General features: G+C 44.4%; 1 protein-coding gene across 1 annotated transcript in view; it reads right to left on the reverse strand.

The window, feature by feature from the left end:
* Positions 1–866: 866 nt before the first annotated feature.
* Positions 867–19407, reverse strand: part of LOC130275353 (calcium-activated chloride channel regulator 1-like) — a 108186-nt gene continuing 89645 nt past the window's right edge. Inside the window, exons 13-15 of the mRNA XM_056523226.1 lie at positions 10280–10510; positions 1110–1378; positions 867–992 (exon numbers count right to left, since the gene is read on the reverse strand). Of these exons, the coding sequence (XP_056379201.1) occupies positions 867–992; positions 1110–1378; positions 10280–10510 (626 nt within the window). The remainder of the gene's footprint in view (positions 993–1109; positions 1379–10279; positions 10511–19407) is intronic.

Raw genomic sequence — 19407 nt, forward strand, 5'->3', positions numbered from 1 at the left:
TCGTGATGTCATCAGAGAGAATTCCAAAAAGAAAATAATTTCCTCTGTAGTATTCAGCAGCTAACAAGTACAGGAAGGATTACAATTTTTTAATAGAAGTAATTTCCAAATCTGTTTAACTTTCTGGCACCAGTTGATTTAAAAGAAAAAAGGTTTTCACCGGAGTACCCCTTTAACTATCCTTCCGACGTTCCCCCATTGCACCGTTTTTGGTTTCCCGATGCAGTCTTCTTCCTGCTTCCTGGGGATGATGAGTCATAGTGCGCTCAGCGTATCGCCGGCCGCAGAGATGTCCCGCCTTGGCCAGTGATAGGCTGAGCGCACTTTCATGTAAGGAGCCTGGGACATGGGAGAAGGCGGGGCCCAGGCTCCTACATGCAGTATGACTCATCATCCCCAGGAAGTAGGAAGAAGACAACACCAGAACACGGGACACCGATAGCAGCGTAAAGGGGGAATGTCGAAGGGGGAGTTAAAGTTTGCCTTGTTACTTTTTGCAGCCCAGGCACAGGGGATTATGTAAAATGTACACTATAGATCTCCTTTAATGTTATAGATTAATACGTAATGTAATCCACAGGTGTGTGCCAAAATGGCTGTTAGCCTCTGAGCGCTCTCATCTCAAAGTCTCCCTGCCGCACGGAGGTCCCATGGATTAAAGTACACTACATGGTCGGTGAGTGCAAGTTCACCCCTCTTTGATATTTTTAATCCACATGTACTATTGTACTGCTAAAAATAATACATACTTTATATGACATGAAATCAATGTTTTAATATATACACATGTGCATCATTTTCCATTTCACACTCTCACTTGCCAATTATTTTCTTCATTGTACATTTGACAATACAGACGGTGACACTTATATTATGACACAGAAGAGAACTGCGGCTCCACATACGATCAGTGTAATTTCTCTTACATTAAATTTATCAGAACTGCCACCAGCAGGAGGATCAGTTCTGGATCCAGTAACTGTTGTGGGTGGGTCAGTTCTGGATCCAGTAACTGTTGTGGGTGGGCCAGTGCTGGGTCTATTAACTGTTGTGGGTGGGTCAGTGCTGGGTCTATTAACTGTTGTAGTTGATTCAGTCGTGGTGGTTATCGTTGTTGGAGCCGGTGTTGGTGGGATGACCAGAGCGGCCTGAGCTATGTTTGACACATCGGAATGTTGAGCGACTTTATCACTAGCAACTAAAGCGAAGTAAAGAATAGTGCCGTTCTTTATAACAATATTTTCTGGCACAAATGAGAATGTTTCTCTGGATCCGGCCGGGAGGGGAACGTGCAGAGAAATGTTGATCGATGTGGATCCATTGAAGTTGGTTCTGAGGTCAATGGGGTTGAGGTTCATCCTTAAGTCGTAGTTTGTGGCTGGAGAACAAGAAGAGAAATATAGAATATCACATCATTAACTCATCTACAGTATATAAATATCAGTTGTCTTTATACCTTTATCATTTCCTTTAATCTGTTTGTGATAAAATAATCTTCCTCATCTCTATCATTGTGTTTATCCATATTTGCATCTATCTTACAAGACTTTCTATCTACTTATACACTGCTCACAAAATTAAAGGGAACACTAAGATAACACATCCTAGATCTGAATGAATGAACTAATCGTATGAAATACTTTCGTCTTTACATAGTTGAATGCGCTGACAACAAAATCACACAAAAATTATCAATGGAAATCAAATTTATCAACCAATGGAGGTCTGGATATGGAGTCACACTCAAAATCACAGTGGAAAACCCCACTACAGGCTGATCCAACTTTATGTAATGTCCTTAATACAAGTCCCAATGAGGCTCAGTAGTGTGTGTGGCCTCCACATGCCCGTATGACCACCCTACAACACCTGGGCATGCTCCTGATGAGGTGGAGGATGGTCTCCTGAGGGATGTCCTCCCAGACCTGGACTAAAGCATCCGCCAACTCCAGGACAGTCTGTGGTGGATGGAGCGAGACGTCCCAGATGTGCTCATTCGGATTCAGGGGAACGGGAGGCCAGTCCATAGCATCAATGCCTTCCTCTTGTAGGAATGTACAAACAAGGAGAGCGCTCCTAGTGTGATACCGTAATGCAAAGAGAACATGAACAAACAAGAAAACTTGCTCACCAAGTATAGTTGTACTGCGACCAAGTACAACTATGGTGAAGGCGTGAAGTGACCCTGCAACGGGCGAAGAATGGCAGCTGCTCCTGGACACACAGGTGAAGCACTTAGACGGATCCCTCCAAAGAACAGCCCAGGATAGAGGCAGCGCACAAGACTTCAAAGGTAAAATGGTTTATTTACCCGGCATGCAATGCGTTTCGCTGGATAACCAGCTTCATCAGGCATGATGAAGCTGGTTATCCAGCGAAACGCGTTGCATGCAGGGTAAATAAACCATTTTACCTTTGAAGTCTTGTGCACTGCCTCTATCCTGGGCTGTTCCTTGGAGGGATCCGTCTAAGTGCTTCCTCTTGTAGGAACTGCTGACACACTCCAGCCACATGAGGTCTAGCATTGTCTTATATTAGGAGGAACCCAGGGCCAACCGCACCAGCATATTGTCTCACTAGGGGTCTGAGGATCTCTTCTCGGTACCTAATGGCAGTCAGGTTACCTCTGGCAAGCACATGGAGGGCTGTGCGGCCCCCAAAGAAATTACATCCCACACCATTCCTGACCCACCGCCAAACCGGTCATGCTGGAGGATGTTGCATGCTGCAGAATGTTCTCCACGGCATCTCCTGACTTTGTCACGTCTGTCACATGTGCTCAGTGTGAACCTGCTTTCATCTGTGAAGAGCACAGGGCGAAAGTGGCGAATTTGCCAAACGTCCTGCACCGTGTTGGGCTGTAAGCACAACCCCCACCTGTGGACATCGGGCCCTTATACCACCTTCATGGAGTCTGCTTCTGACCATTTGAGTGGACACATGCACATTTGTGGCCTGCTGGACGTCATTTTGCAGGGCTCTGGCAGTGCTCCTCCTGCTCCTCCTTGCACAAAGGCAGAGGTAGTGGTCCTGCTGCTGGGTTGTTGCCCTCCTATGGCCTCCTCCAAGTCTCCTGATGTACTGGCTTGTCTCCTGGTAGCGCCTCCATGCTCTGGACACTACGCTGACAGACAAAGCAAACCTTCTTGCCACAGCTCGCATTGATGTGCCATCCTGGATGAGCTGCACTACCTGAGCCACTTGTGTGGGTTGTAGACTCCGTCTCATGCTGCCACTAGAGTGAAGGCACCGCCAGCATTCAAAAGTGACCAAAACATCAGCCAGGAAGCATAGGAACTGAGAAGTGGTCTGTGGTCACCACCTCCTTTATTGAGGGTGTCTTGCTAATGTGAAATTGATTGTCAATCAGTGTTCTTCCTGAGTGGACAGTGGGATTTCATAGAAGTGTCAGTGACTTGGAGTTACATTGTGTTGTTTAAGTGTTCCCTTTATATTTATCTCTGAATCTATCTATTGTGTCACTGAGGCAGGACTGAAGGTAAAGAAAGAGTGGTTTTCTCAGTCCTGTCTTCTAGGTAAGCGAGCAGCAGAGCCCTCGCCTGCTAGCTAATTAACCCCTTAAGGACAATGGACATACTCCAACGCCCCCGTTTCCGAGTCCTTAAGGACCAATGACGTAGGAGTACGTCCTGTCCATTCCCGGCCCCCCGCCGCTAGCCGGATGGGAGCCGATGCCCGATACCTGCTGAAATCGTTCAGCAGGCATCGCGGCATATCGCCCAGGGGGGTCATGATGGACAACTCAGCCCAGCGATCTGCGGCGGATTCCGGGTCAATAGGGTCTCCAGTGACCCGGTGACCCGGAATTACTGGCTGATCAAGGGCCGTCTCTGACGGCCCGAACAGCTATAGCCAGAAGGGGTGAGGTGGCACTGGTGCCACCTCACGATCGCCCTGATTCGTCGGCCGGAGGACGTGAGCGGGTGCGGGAAGAAGACCCTGGGAGCTGGGGACCCTGATCCCCGGCGTCAATGTTGGGAACAGGGCCCCAGGAGCGGCGGCGAGGGAATGACCTGCAGCGGAGCAGCAGTTGCGTGAGTGACAGCCTCCTGCTGTTGCTTAGCAACAGCTCCCAGCATGCAAAAAGGGCATGCTGGGTGCTGTAGTTATGCAACAGCAGAAGGAAGACCACCACAACTCCCAGCATTCCCTTATGGGCATGCTGGGACTTATAGTTTTGCAACAGCTGGAGGCACATTTTTCTATGGAAATGTGTACCTTCAGCTGTTGTATAACTACAACTCCCATCTTGCACAATCAGCTAAAGTGCATGCTGGGAGTTGTAGTGGTGCATCTGCTGGTTGCATAACTACAACTCCCAGCATGCCTGTTGGCTGTTGGTGACTGCTGAGAGTTGTAGTTTTGCAACAGCTGAAGGCACACTGGTTGTGAAACACTGAGTTAAGTAGCAAACCAGTGTGTCTCCAGCTGTTGCATAACTACAATCCCCAGCAAAAGTAGCATGCCTCCAGCTGTTGCATAACTACAAGTCCCAGCATGCCCTTCCGCTGTCTGTTCATGCTGGGAGTTGTAGCTTTTGCAACAGCTGAAGGCCCACTGGTTACAAAACACTGAGTTTGTTACAGTAGTGTTTTTAGGGTTTTTAGGTTACAGTCGCACGGGCGGGGGTTCACAGTAGTTTCTCGCTGGCAGTTTGAGCTGCCGCAGAAAATTTGCCGCAGCTCAAACTTGCAGCCGAATACTTACTGTAAATCTCCACCCATGTGAGTGTACCCTGTACATTCACATTGGGGAGGGGGGGGAGGAACATCCAGCTGTTGCAAAACTACAACTCCCAGCATGCACTGATAGACCGTACATGCTGGGAGTTGTAGTTTTGCAACAGCTGGATGTCCCCCTCTCCAATGTGAATGTACAGGGTACACTCACATGGGCGGAGATTTACAGTAAGTATCCGGCTGCAAGTTTGAGCTGCGGCAAATTTTCTGCCACAGCTCAAACTGCCAGCGAGAAACTACTGTGAACCCCCGCCCGTGCGACTGTACCCTAAAAACACTATACTACACTAACACAAAATAAAATAAAAAGTAAAAAACACTACATATACACATACCCCTACACAGCCCCCCTCCCCTCTCCAATAAAAATGAAAAACGTCTGGTACGCCACTGTTTCCAAAACAGAGCCTCCAGCTGTTGCAAAACAACGACTCTCAGTATTGCCAGATAGCCACTGACTGTCCAGGCATGCTGGGAGTTTTACAACAGCTGGAGGCACCCTGTTTGGGAATCACTGGCGTAGAATACCCCTATGTCCACCCCTATGCAAATCCCTAATTTAGGCCTCAAATGCGCATGGCGCTCTCTCACTTTGGAGCCCTGTCGTATTTCAGGGCAACAGTTTTGGGACACATATGGGGTATCGCCGTACTCGGGAGAAATTGTGTTACAAATTTTGGGGGGTATTTTCTGCTATTACCCTTTTTAAAAATGTAAAATTTTTGGGAAACCAAGCATTTTAGGTAAAAAAAAATAAATTATTTTTTACATATACAAAAGTCGTGAAACACCTGTGGGGTATAAAGGTTCACTTAACCCCTTGTTACGTTCCCCGAGGGGTCTAGTTTCCAAAATGGTATGCCATGTGTTTTTTTTTTTTTTTTGCTGTCCTGGCACCATAGGGGCTTCCTAAAGGTGAAATGCCCCCCCCAAAAAAAACATTTGTCGCTCCTTCCCTTCTGAGCCCTCTACTGCGCTCACCGAACAATTTATATAGACATATGAGGTATGTGCTTACTCGAGAGAAATTGGGTTTCAAATACAAGTAAAAATTTTCTCCTTTTTACCCCTTTCAAAAATTCAAAAATTGGGTCTACAAGAACATGCGAGTGTAAAAAATTAAGATTTTGAATTTTCTCCTTCACTTTGCTGCTATTCCTGTGAAACACCTAAAGGGTTAAAACACTTACTGAATGTCATTTTGAATACTTTGGGGGGTGCAGTTTTTATAATGGGGTCATTTATGGGGTATTTCTAAGATGAAGACCCTTCAAATCCACTTCAAAACTGAACTGGTCACTGAAAAATAGTGAGTTTGAAAATTTTGTGAAAAATGTCAAAATTGCTGCTGAACTTTGAAGCCCTCTGGTGTCTTCCAAAAGTAAAAACACGTAAATTTTATGATGCAAACATAAAGAAGACATATTGGAAATGTGAACCAAAAAAAATTATTTTGAATATACATTTTCCTTACAAGCAGAGAGCTTCAAAGTTAGAAAAATGCAAAATTTTCATTTTTTTCATCAAATTTGGGGATTTTTCACCAAAAAAGGATACAAGTTACCTTGAAATTTTACCACCATGTTAAAGTAGAATATGTCACGAAAAAACAATCTCGGAATCAGAAATATAAGTAAAAGCATTCCAGAGTTATTAATGTTTAAAGTGACAGTGGTCAGATTTGCAAAAAACTCTCTGGTCCTTAAGGTGTAAAATGGCCTGGTCCTTAAGGGGTTAAAGAGGGTGATATTTAGGAGGCCAGGAGGGCAGAAGCAGGTTCCCTCTCCCCCTGGGAAGACAGCAGTGCTCTTCCTCTGGCCTAGGAGATAGGCAGACAGGCTGCCTAAGGAGCACATAACAAGTAAGTGTGACAATAACAAGTGTGAACAGTGAGTTAAAGGGGTACTCTGGTGAAAAACTATTTTTTTCTTTTAATCAACTGGTGCCAAAAATGTAAACATATTTTTAAATTACTTCTATTTAAAAATCTTACCAATTCCAGTACTTATCAGCTGTTAAGAGCAGGAGAGGTTTGCTATGGGGATTTGCTCCTGCTCTGGACAGTTCCTGACATGGACAGAGGTGTCAGCAGAGAGCACTGTGGTCAGACAGAATAGAAATTCAAAAAGAAAAGAACTTCCTGTGGAACATACAGCAGCTGAAAAGTACTGGAAGGGTTAAGATTTTTTAGCCCCTTGGGGACAGAGCCCATTTTGACCCTAAGGACAGGAGCATTTTTTGCAAATCTGACCTTCTACTTTATCATAGTGGTAATTTTTGCATCATTTCTTCGAAAATATAGCATTTTTCTAACTTTGAAACTCTCTGCTTGTAAGGAAAATGGACATTCCAAATAAATTATATATTGATTCACATATACAATATGTCATCATAAAGTTATCATGTTTTTACTTTTTGCAGACACCAGAGGGCTTCAAATTAACCCCTTAAGGACCCGGGCTTTTTCCGTTTTTTCATTTTCAATTTTTCCTCCTTAACTTTAAAAAATCATAACTCTTAAAAATTTTCACCTGAAATTATATATAATGGCTTAATTTTTGCGTCACTAATTCTACTTTGTAATGACATTAGTCATTTTGCCCAAAAATCTACGGTGAAACGGGAAAAAAAATCAATGTGCGACAAAATTGATGAAAAAACACTATTTTGTAAGTTTTAGGGGCTTCTGTTTTTACGCAGTACATTTTTTGTCAAAAATGATACCTTATCTTTATTTTGTAGGTCCATATGGTTAAAATGATCCCCTACTTGTATAGGTTTGAATTTGTATCACTTCCGAAAAAAATCATGAATACATGCAGGAAAATTTATACGTTTAAAATGATCATCTTTTGACCCCTATAACTTTTTATTTTTCTGTGTTCAGGGCGGTTTGTGGACTCATTTTTTGCGCCGTCATCTGAAGTTTTTAGCGGTACCATTTTTGTTCTGATCAGACTTTTTGATCACTTTTTATTCACTTTTTTGTGGTATAAAAAGTGATCAAAAATGCGCTATTTTGGACTTTGGAATTTTAAAAATTGGCGGTTTAAAAAGCGGTATATTTTTATAAATCGGACATTTCCGCACGCGGCGATACCACATATGTTTATTTTTATTATTATTTACATAATGTTTTTTTTATTTTTGGAAATGCCGGGTGATTCAAACTTTTATTAGGGGAAGGGATAATTGAAAGGGTTAATGATTTTTTTACACTTTTCTTATGCAATATTATAGCTCCTATAGGGGGCTATAACATTGCATTAACTGATCTTTTACACTGATTGATCCATCTCCATAGGAATGGATCAATCAGTGTTTTCGGCGATTGAATGCTCAAGCCTGGATCTCAGGCTTGAATCATTCATTCGGCGATCGGACAGCGGAGGAGAAGGTAAGAAGACCTCCTCCTGTGCTACAGCTGTACGGGATGATGCGATTATACCACGGCGATCCTGAACAGCTCCCTGAGCTAGCCGGGCACTTTTACTTTCGTTTTTAGCCGCGCGGCTCAGCTTTGAGCGCGCGGCTAAAAGGTTAATAGCGCGCGGCACAACGATCAGTGCCGCGCGCTATTAGAGGCGGGTCCCGGCTTCACTATGACGCCGGGCCCGCCGCGATATGATGCGGGGTCACCGTGTGACCCCGCGTTATATCGCAGGACCGGGACTCATGACGTACGCATACGTCATGGGTCCTTAAGAGGTTAACGTAGCAATTTTCCACATTTTCATGAAAAATTCTAAATCTGAAATTTTCAGGGTCCAGTTCAGTTTGAAGTGAATTTGAGGAACCTTTCTGTGAGAAATCCCCTATGATGTACCTGATTATGAAAATAGCACCCCTGTAAGTATTCAAAATGACATTCAGAAAGTTTGTTAACCCTTTAGGTGTTTCACCGGAATCGCAGCAATGTGGAGGAGAAAACTCAATATCTCCGATTTTTATACTAACATGTTCTTGTAGCCCCATTTTTATTTATTTTACATGGAATAAAGAGAAAAAAAATCCCTCCAAAATTTGTAACACAATTTAACTTGAGTATAGCACAACATGGCTCACAACATTGCAATATTTTTTTTTTTTTTTTTTTTGGGGGGGGGGGGGGGGGGCATGTTGCATTTAGGAAGTCCCCAGGGTGCCAGAACTTCAAGAAAAAAAAAACACATGGCAAACAATTTGGGAAACTACACCCCTCAAGGAATGTAACAATGGGTACAGTGAGCCTTAGCACCTTACAGGTGATTGACGACTTTCCATTTTTAATCCTAAAATGTTGGTGTTACCCCAAATTTTTCATTTTCACATAGGGTAATAGGAGAAAAAGGCCCCAAAAATTTGAAGCCCAATTTCTCCCAAGTAAGGAAATACCCCATATATGGTCATGAAATGCACTGCTGGTGCACTATAGGTCACAGAAGAGTAGGAGCGCCATTGGGCTTTTGGAGAGAGAATTTGTTTGGAATGGAAGTCGGGGTCCACATGTGTTTACAAAGCCCCCATGGTGCCAGAACATGTGACCCCATTTTGGAAACTACACCCCTCAAGGAATGTAAGGGGTGCAGTGAGCATTTACACCCCGCTGGAAAGTTTGAAAGCCTGAAAGTTTGGGCATGCTGGGAATTGTAGTTTTGCAACATCTGGAGGTCTACAGTTTGGAGACCACTGTAGAGTGGTCTCTAAACTGTGCCTCTCCAGATGTTGCAAAACTACTACTCCTAGTATGCCAAGACTGTCCAGGCATGCTGGGAGTTGTAGTTCTGTACCATCTGATGGGCCAAATGTTGCAGAAATGCAACTCCCAGCATGCCGGGACTGTCTGGGCATGCTGAGAGCTTTAGTTCTGCAACATCAGGAGGACCAGAGTTTGGAGATCATTGCACAGTGGTCTCCGATTTGATTGACCATCCAATCCCAATTATCGCTGTTTTACAAATCTGTTTAATGTTCTGGCACCAGTTGATTTAAAAAAATAATAATAATTGGAGTGCCCCTTTAAAGGACAACTGTAGTGCAACACTTTAATATATATATATATATATATATATATATATATATATATATATATATATATATATTCCCGTTCCCGGGCCTCAAAAATAAACAAAATAAACTTTAACTTGCCTTCCTACGAGCCCCCGATGCTCCGGCACAGGCCTGTGCCAGACCATCGGGGGCTCGTAGGAAGGTGAGTTAAAGTTTATTTTGTTTATTTTTGAGGCCCGGGCCCGGGAATATATAAAAGTGTACCACTACAGTTGTCCTTTAAGGTTTGGGCTTTCAGAGAAGAGCTCTCTAGCTGTAAATGAGGGAATGATTTCTGTGTAGGCAGCAGTCGAACAGGCAAGGATTTTCATCAAAGATCTATCTATCTATTTCATATCTATCTATATATCTCATATCTATCTATATGGCTCATATCTATCTAGCTATCTATCTATCTATCTCTATCTCATATGTATCTTTCTACCTATCACATTTCTACTTTTAAATAATAAAAACAATATATCATTTACCATTTCCTTGGTCCAGATCATCCCCAGTCGCTGTCCAAGACAACACAATCCTATCATCTACAATGGTTGCCTCCAAATCATTTATTTTATCAGGTTTATAAATATCTGGTTGAGGACCTGTTGGTACATTAGATACCAGAAAAGAACCTCCGGAGGCTGTCCTGCTGAATTCTTCAATACTGAGATCTTCATCTTCAGTTTCGTTGCGTGGAGGGTTCATAACTATAGTGCCTACAGAGTTCCAGGAAGAAAATTGGATTATTTTTAATTTATAAAGTGCCAAAATGACTCTGTTATATGTCTGTGATTCTGACACAGTCTCTGAAGTTTCAAATCAACAAGTTATCTTTAATGGTGCTTGGCGTTTTAGGGGTAATACTGGTATGGTACAATTATAGTGAAAGTGTACCTCTAACTTTCAACATGTAACTTATCACAAGCTCTCATCAGTGGTTGTCCACAAATGGAAATCCCATCAATGGCTACAACAAATGGTCAGTGTGTCATACCCCTATGACTTCCATCAGATTTTTTGCATCCAACAGAAGCCGAGAGAAGCCAATGATACAGTGGGGAAAAAAATATTTAGTCAGACACAAATTGTGCAAGTTTTCCCAATTAAAAATATGAGAGAGGCTGTAATTTTCATGATATGTATACCTCAACTATGAGAGACAGAATCAGAAAAAAAATCCATCAAATCACATTGTCTGATTTTTAAAGAATTTATTTGCAAATTATGGAGGGAAAAAATATTTGGTCAATAACAAAAGTTCATCTCAATACTATGTTATATCCCATTTGTTGGCAATGGCAGAGGTCAAAAGTTTTCTGTCTTCACAAGGTTTTCACACACTTTTGCTGGTATTTTGGCCCATTCCACTATGCAGATCTCCTCTAGAGCAGTGATGTTTTGGGGCTGTCGCTAGGCAACACAGACTTTCAACTTGCTCCAAAAGTTTTCTGTGGGGTTGACATGTGGAGACTGGCTAGGCCACTCTAGGACCTTGAAATGCTTCTTATGAAGCCACTTCTTTGTCGCACGGGCGGTGTGTTTGGGATCATTGTCATGCTGATAGACCCAGCCACGTTGAATTTTCAATGCCCTTGCTGATAGAGGGAGGTTTTCACTCAAAATCTCACGATACATGGCCCCATCCATTCTTTCCTTTTACACGGATCAATTGTCCTGGTCCCTTGGCAGAAAAACAGCCCCAAAGAATGATGTTCTTTGGATGCAACTCAGCATTCTTTCTCCTCCAAACATGATGAGTTGGGTTTTTACCAAAAAGTTCTACTTTGGTTTCATCTGACCATATGACATTCTCCCAATACTCTTCTCAATCATCCAAATGCTCTCTAGCAAACTTCAGATGGGCCCAGACATGTACTGGCTTAAGCAGGGGGACACGTCTGGCACTGCATGATTTGAGTCCCTGGTGGCGGTAGTGTGTTACTGATGGTAGCCTTTGTTACTTTGGTCCCAGCTCTCTGCAGGTCGTTCACTAGGTCCCCCATGTGGTTCTGGAATTTTTGCTCACCGTTCTTGTGATCCCCAGATCGAGGGAGATTATCCCAGCCTGGTGCAGGTCTACAATTTTGTTTCTTGTGTCCTTCGACAGCTCTTTGGTCTTGGCAATAGTGGAGTTTGGAGTGTGACTGTTTGAGGTTGTGGACAGGTGTTTTTATACTGATAACAAGTTCAAACAGGAGCCATTAATACAGGTAACAAGTGGAGGACAGAGGAGACTCTTAAAGAAGAAGTTACAGGTCTGTGAGAGCCAGAAATCTTGCTTGTTTGTAGGTGACCAAATACTTATTTTGCAGAGGAATTTACCAATTAGAAATCCTACAATTTGATTTCCTGTATTCTTTCCCCCATTCTGTTTCTCATAGTTGAAGTATACCTATGATGAAAATTATAGGCCTCTGTCATCCTTTTAAGTGGGAGAACTTGCACAATTAGTGGCTGACTAAATACTTATTTTCCCCACTGAATCCTATTTTCAGAGAGGGCTTGTTGCCTTGACCCTTTGGGCAAGTATTTAGATTTAAGGTCAGGTGTATTTTATAACTGATCTGATATTGGTTACTGATTGCTTACTGGGCTCTAAAGATGAGTGAACTTTTCAAAAGTTTGGTTTCACCAGGTTGCCAAAAAAATTGGTTTGAACTGAATTAGTTCAGTCCGAACTTGTATTTCACCAGTAGCCCTAAAAGCCCTCTAAAACACTGTTGAGTCACCTAGGAGCCTATGTTCTTCGGAGCAATTTTTCAGGCAAAGCTAATTAAATAGATTTTTATGCTCTTTAAAATAAAAAAAAAGTTCCAAAAATATTTTTGTTGGCAGATGCCTGACGGTGTTTATATGCAAACCGAGGTATCGGAAGAAGCATTCGCTTTTTCCAAGTGGTCCAAAAATTATATTTTTGAGAGTAGCAACTGGTTTTGAAAATTGAGAGTAAAAATGCAGAGTTTTTTTTTTACAAGCTGTTAAACAATTATGCCATTAGAATAGCGACAACAGGATTGGCATCCTAGAAAGTGACACAAACCCTCTATGTACTGCTTTTTTTTGCAAATAGCATACCACAAATACATATTTTACACTAAAAGAACAGATGCAGAACACTCTCTGCTGCTTTAACTAGAATTGTTATGTTATTTACTGATCACTGTCCCTCACAGAGATCTTCTTCTCACACTTGCTAAAATGGCTGCTGAAGATATATTCATAGGTTTTTATAGGGGATTTTACAACATTACCCCTAAACTACCTTCTGATCACTCAGAAGAGCTGTTTGCAAGGTATTATGGGCTAACATGAGGTTATGTAATCCTTCCACCTTTGTGCAGAACCAAACATTAAGCAAACTTCTGACCAAAACCGTGTTCAGTTTGCTCATCTCTACTGGGCATTGAAAGGAAAACTTAAACTAATGCTGAAATTAGAGACTTATAGTGTGGGTGACCCACGTTTAAATGATCACAGCACCATCTCCCACCCGTTCCACCTACTCCATCATTAATATTCACTCCTTCTTCTGGTGACGTAGCTCTCAGCAGCCGGGTGATGAGACAGTCACTGTTCCTGCTGCTGTATCTACGGAAATGTGTCTAAATCACCAGACATTTCCGGGTGTAGAGATTCAGCTGCTCAGCCACAGATGAAGCTGCAGGAGCAGTGATACGGTGACCTCCCTTCATCAGCAGCAGAAGGAGGAAAGCCCTTATTGCTAAATCTCTGCATTACTTTATCTTTACTTTAGAACTCTGCAATGGCTTAACAGATTCAGGTGAATGATACCATGTTTTAAAGATGGTTACCCATACTATAAGCCTATATATATATATTTAGTTTTTGGTGTGGTTGACCTTCTTGTCAGTTTCCCTTTAAAAGGGTATTCTAGTGTGGGCCAAACGATTTACATATTGCTGTGGCTGAAGGGAAATGAAAAAACAAACAATATTTACCAACTCAAGTTGCCCGCTAGTCTCCCTGCTGCTCCCATTCATGGTCCCCAGTCACTCATCTCTTCTGCCGGCTTCCGACATAAGAGCTCAAAGAAGGACCTGCCTCGTCAGTCAATTACTGGCTGCAGTAATGTGCTATCTTAGCTAGTGATTGTCTAAGTGTGCAGGATCTGCTCCGAGCTATAGTCTTAGCAGAAGCAATCAGAAGAGAAGAGCAGCTGAGAACTGTATCTCGCCAGCAGAGCACTTTACATCTACATATGGGGTATTTTCTTACTCAGAAGAAATGGTGTTACAAATTTTGGGGGACTTTTTCATCTATTATCTCATGTGAAAATGAAAAATTTGGGGTAAAACCAGCATTTCGGTGAAAAAAATCTAATTTTTCATTTTGACAAATTTTCATTAAAGTAGGACATGAAAATGAAAAATTTGATTTTTTTCACTGAAATACTGGTGTTACCCCAAATTTTTCATTTTCACAAGGGATAATAGATGAAAAAGACCCCCAACATTTGTGACCCAATCTCTCCTGAGTACGGAAATACCCCATATGTGGGTGTAAAATTCTCTGCAGGTGCACAACAAGGCTCAGGAGTGAGAGCACACTATGTACATTTGAGGCCTAAATTGGTGATTTGCACAGGGGTGGCTGATTTTACAGCAGTTCTGACATAAATGCAAAAGGAAAACACCCACATATGACCCCATTTTGGAAACAACACCCCTCAAGGAACGTAACAAGGGGTATAGTGAGCTTTAACACCCCACAGAAGTTTGACGAATTTTCATTAAAGTTGGACGTGAAACACCTGTACCCCTTGTTATGTTCCTTGAGGGGTGTTTTTTCCAAAATGGGGTCACATGTTGGTGTTTTCCTTTTGCGTTTATGTCAGAACCGCTGTAAAATCAGCCACCCCTGTACAAATCCCCACTTTAGGTCTCAAATGTGTGTTGAGCACGAATATTTGTAATGCAAATTTTTATTGCAAATATCGTCACTTCGTGATTTCGCGAATATTTAGAATAAAGTGCTATATATTCATAATGATGAATATTCTTTTTTGTTTTGTTTTTCTTTTCACATGCAAATTTTTATGCAAATGTTTGTTTTTGCATGGAAAAAAAAGTGAACGAACATTGCTAATATGCGAATTTCACAAACATTGTCAATATATTCGTTAAATATTGCAAATTCGATTATGTCCCCTGCCGCTCATTACTATTCAAATGTACATAGTGCGCCTGCAGAGCCTTATACGTCCATGTGGGATATTTCCATACTCAGGAGAATTTGCATTACAAATTTTGGGGGTCTTTTTCTCCTTTTACCTCTTGTGAAAATTAAAAGTATTGGGGGCAACACCAGCATGTTAGTGTAAATTTTTTTTTACACTAACATTCTGGTGTAGCCCCCAACTTTTCCTTTTCATAAGTGGTAAAATTAGAAAATACCCCACAAAATTTGTAAAGCAATTTCTCCCGAGTACGGAAATACCCCATATGTGGCACTAAACCTTGAAATAAGACAGGGCCCTGAAGTGAGAGCGCCATGCGTATTTGAGGCCTAAATTAGGTATTTGCATGGGGGCGGACCCGGATGCAAGCATGGCGCTTGCCTCCTGAACCACAAATACCCAAACATGTGCCTCCAGCTGTTGCAAAACTCCCAGCACGCCTGGACAGTAAATGGCTGTCTGCCAATACTGAGAATTGTTGTTTTGCAGCAGCTGGAGGCTCCATTTAGGAAACAGTGGCGTACAATGCATTTAAAATTTTTTATTGGGGGGGGGGGGTTGTTAGGGTGTGTGTATGTAGTGTTTTACTCTTTATTTCATGTAAGTGTAGTGTAGTGTTTTTAGGGTACATTCAACACGGACAGGGGTTTACGGCGAGTTTCCCGCTGGGAGCAGCAGTAAATGTTACGCCGAGCGCTCCGGGTCCCCGCTCCTCCCCGGAGCGCTCGCTTCACTCTCCCCGCGGCAGCGCTCCGGTCACATCCTCTGACCCGGGGCGCTGCGATTCCGCTGCCAGCCGGGATGCGATTCGCGATGCGGGTAGCGCCCGCTCGCGATGCGCACCCCGGCTCCCCTACCTGACTCGCTCTCCGTCTGTTCTGTCCCGGCGCGCGCGGCCCCGCTCCCTAGGGCGCGCGCGCGCCGGGTCTCTGCGATTTAAAGGGCCACTGCGCCGCTGATTGGCGCAGTGGTTCCAATTAGTGTGTTCACCTGTGCACTTCCCTATATCACCTCACTTCCCCTGCACTCCCTTGCCGGATCTTGTTGCCTTAGTGCCAGTGAAAGCGTTCCTTGTGTGTTCCTTGCCTGTGTTTCCAGACCTTCTGCCGTTGCCCCTGACTACGATCCTTGCTGCCTGCCCCGACCTTCTGCTACGTCCGACCTTGCTTTTGCCTACTCCCTTGTACCGCGCCTATCTTCAGCAGCCAGAGAGGTGAGCCGTTGCTAGTGGATACGACCTGGTCACTACCGCCGCAGCAAGACCATCCCGCTTTGCGGCGGGCTCTGGTGAAAACCAGTAGTGGCTTAGAACCGGTCCACTAGCACGGTCCACGCCAATCCCTCTCTGGCACAGAGGATCCACTACCTGCCAGCCGGCATCGTGACAGTAGATCCGGCCATGGATCCCGCTGAAGTTCCTCTGCCAGTTGTCGCTGACCTCACCACGGTGGTCGCCCAGCAGTCACAACAGATAGCGCAACAAGGCCAACAGCTGTCTCAACTGACCGTTATGCTACAACAGTTACTACCACAGCTTCAGCAGTCATCTCCTCCGCCAGCTCCTGCACCTCCTCCGCAGCGAGTGGCCGCTCCTGGCATACGCTTATCCTTGCCGGATAAATTTGATGGGGACTCTAAGTTTTGCCGTGGCTTTCTTTCCCAATGTTCCCTGCATCTGGAGATGATGTCGGACCTATTTCCCACTGAAAGGTCTAAGGTGGCTTTCGTAGTCAGCCTTCTGTCCGGAAAAGCCCTGTCATGGGCCACACCGCTCTGGGACCGCCATGACCCCGTCACTGCCTCTGTACACTCCTTCTTCTCGGAAATCCGAAGTGTCTTTGAGGAACCTGCCCGAGCCTCTTCTGCTGAGACTGCCCTGTTGAACCTGGTCCAGGGTAATTCTTCCGTTGGCGAGTATGCCGTACAATTCCGTACTCTTGCTTCAGAATTGTCCTGGAATAATGAGGCCCTCTGCGCGACCTTCAAAAAAGGCCTATCCAGCAACATTAAAGATGTTCTGGCCGCACGAGAAATTCCTGCTAATCTACATGAACTTATTCACCTAGCCACTCGCATTGACATGCGTTTTTCCGAAAGGCGTCAGGAACTCCGCCAAGATATGGACTCTGTTCGCACGAGGCGTTTCTTCTCCTCGGCTCCTCTCTCCTCTGGTCCCCTGCAATCTGTTCCTGTGCCTCCCGCCGTGGAGGCTATGCAGGTCGACCGGTCTCGCCTGACACCTCAAGAGAGGACACGACGCCGTATGGAGAACCTCTGCCTGTACTGTGCTAGTACCGAACACTTCCTGAGAGATTGTCCTATCCGTCCTCCCCGCCTGGAAAGACGTACGCTGACTCCGCACAAAAGTGAGACAGTCCTTGATGTCTACTCTGCTTCTCCACGTCTTACTGTGCCTGTGCGGATGTCTGCCTCTGCCTTCTCCTTCTCTACAGTGGCCTTCTTGGACTCTGGATCTGCAGGAAATTTTATTTTGGCCTCTCTCGTCAACAGGTTCAACATCCCGGTGACCAGTCTCGCCAGACCCCTCTACATCAATTGTGTAAATAATGAAAGATTGGACTGTACCATACGTTTCCGCACGGAGCCCCTTCTTATGAGCATCGGATCTCATCATGAGAGGATTGAACTTTTGGTCCTCCCCAATTGCACCTCGGAAATTCTCCTTGGACTTCCCTGGCTTCAACTTCATTCCCCTACCCTGGATTGGTCCACTGGGGAGATCAAGAGTTGGGGGTCCTCTTGTTCCAAGAACTGTCTAAAACCGGTTCCCAGTAACCCTTGCCGTAACTCTGTGGTTCCTCCAGTAACCGGTCTCCCTAAGGCCTATATGGACTTCGCGGATGTTTTCTGCAAAAAACAAGCTGAGACTCTACCTCCTCACAGGCCTTATGATTGCCCTATCGACCTCCTCCCGGGCACTACTCCACCCCGGGGCAGAATTTATCCTCTCTCTGCCCCAGAGACTCTTGCCATGTCCGAATACGTCCAGGAGAATCTAAAAAAGGGCTTTATCCGTAAATCCTCCTCTCCTGCCGGAGCCGGATTTTTCTTTGTGTCCAAAAAAGATGGCTCCCTACGTCCTTGCATTGACTACCGCGGTCTTAATAAAATCACGGTTAAGAACCGCTACCCCTTACCCCTCATCTCTGAACTCTTTGATCGCCTCCAAGGTGCCCACATCTTCACTAAATTGGACTTAAGAGGCGCCTATAACCTCATCCGCATCAGAGAGGGGGACGAGTGGAAAACGGCATTTAACACCAGAGATGGACACTTTGAGTATCTGGTCATGCCCTTTGGACTGTGCAACGCCCCTGCCGTCTTCCAAGACTTTGTCAATGAAATTTTTCGTGATCTGTTATACTCCTGTGTTGTTGTATATCTGGACGATATCCTAATTTTTTCTGCCAATCTAGAAGAACACCGCCAGCATGTCCGTATGGTTCTTCAGAGACTTCGTGACAACCAACTCTATGCCAAAATTGAGAAATGTCTGTTTGAATGCCAATCTCTTCCTTTTCTAGGATATTTGGTCTCTGGCCAGGGACTACAGATGGATCCAGACAAACTCTCTGCCGTCTTAGATTGGCCACGCCCCTCCGGACTCCGTGCTATCCAACGCTTTTTGGGGTTCGCCAATTATTACAGGCAATTTATTCCACATTTTTCTACCATTGTGGCTCCTATCGTGGCTTTAACCAAAAAAAATGCTGATCCCAAGTCCTGGCCTCCTCAAGCAGAAGACGCCTTTAAACGACTCAAGTCTGCCTTTTCTTCGGCTCCCGTCCTCTCCAGACCTGACCCTTCCAAACCCTTCCTATTGGAGGTTGATGCCTCCTCAGTGGGAGCTGGAGCTGTTCTTCTACAAAAAAATTCTTCCGGGCATGCTGTCACTTGTGGTTTTTTCTCTAGGACCTTCTCTCCAGCGGAGAGGAACTACTCCATCGGGGATCGAGAGCTTCTAGCCATTAAATTAGCACTTGAGGAATGGAGGCATCTGCTGGAGGGATCAAGTTCTCCTGTTATTATCTACACCGACCACAAGAACCTCTCCTACCTCCAGTCTGCCCAACGGCTGAATCCTCGCCAGGCCCGGTGGTCTCTGTTCTTTGCCCGATTTAATTTTGAGATTCACTTTCGTCCTGCCGATAAGAACATTAGGGCCGATGCTCTCTCTCGTTCCTCGGATGCCTCAGAAGTTGAACTCTCTCCGCAACACATCATTCCACCTGACTGCCTGATCTCCACTTCTCCTGCCTCCATCAGGCAGACTCCTCCAGGAAAGACCTTTGTTTCTCCTCGCCAACGCCTCGGAATCCTCAAATGGGGTCACTCCTCCCATCTCGCAGGTCATGCGGGTATCAAGAAATCTGTGCAACTCATCTCCCGCTTCTA

The sequence above is a fragment of the Hyla sarda genome, chromosome 6 (genome assembly GCF_029499605.1).
Source record: "Hyla sarda isolate aHylSar1 chromosome 6, aHylSar1.hap1, whole genome shotgun sequence".
Lineage (NCBI taxonomy): Eukaryota > Metazoa > Chordata > Amphibia > Anura > Hylidae > Hyla > Hyla sarda.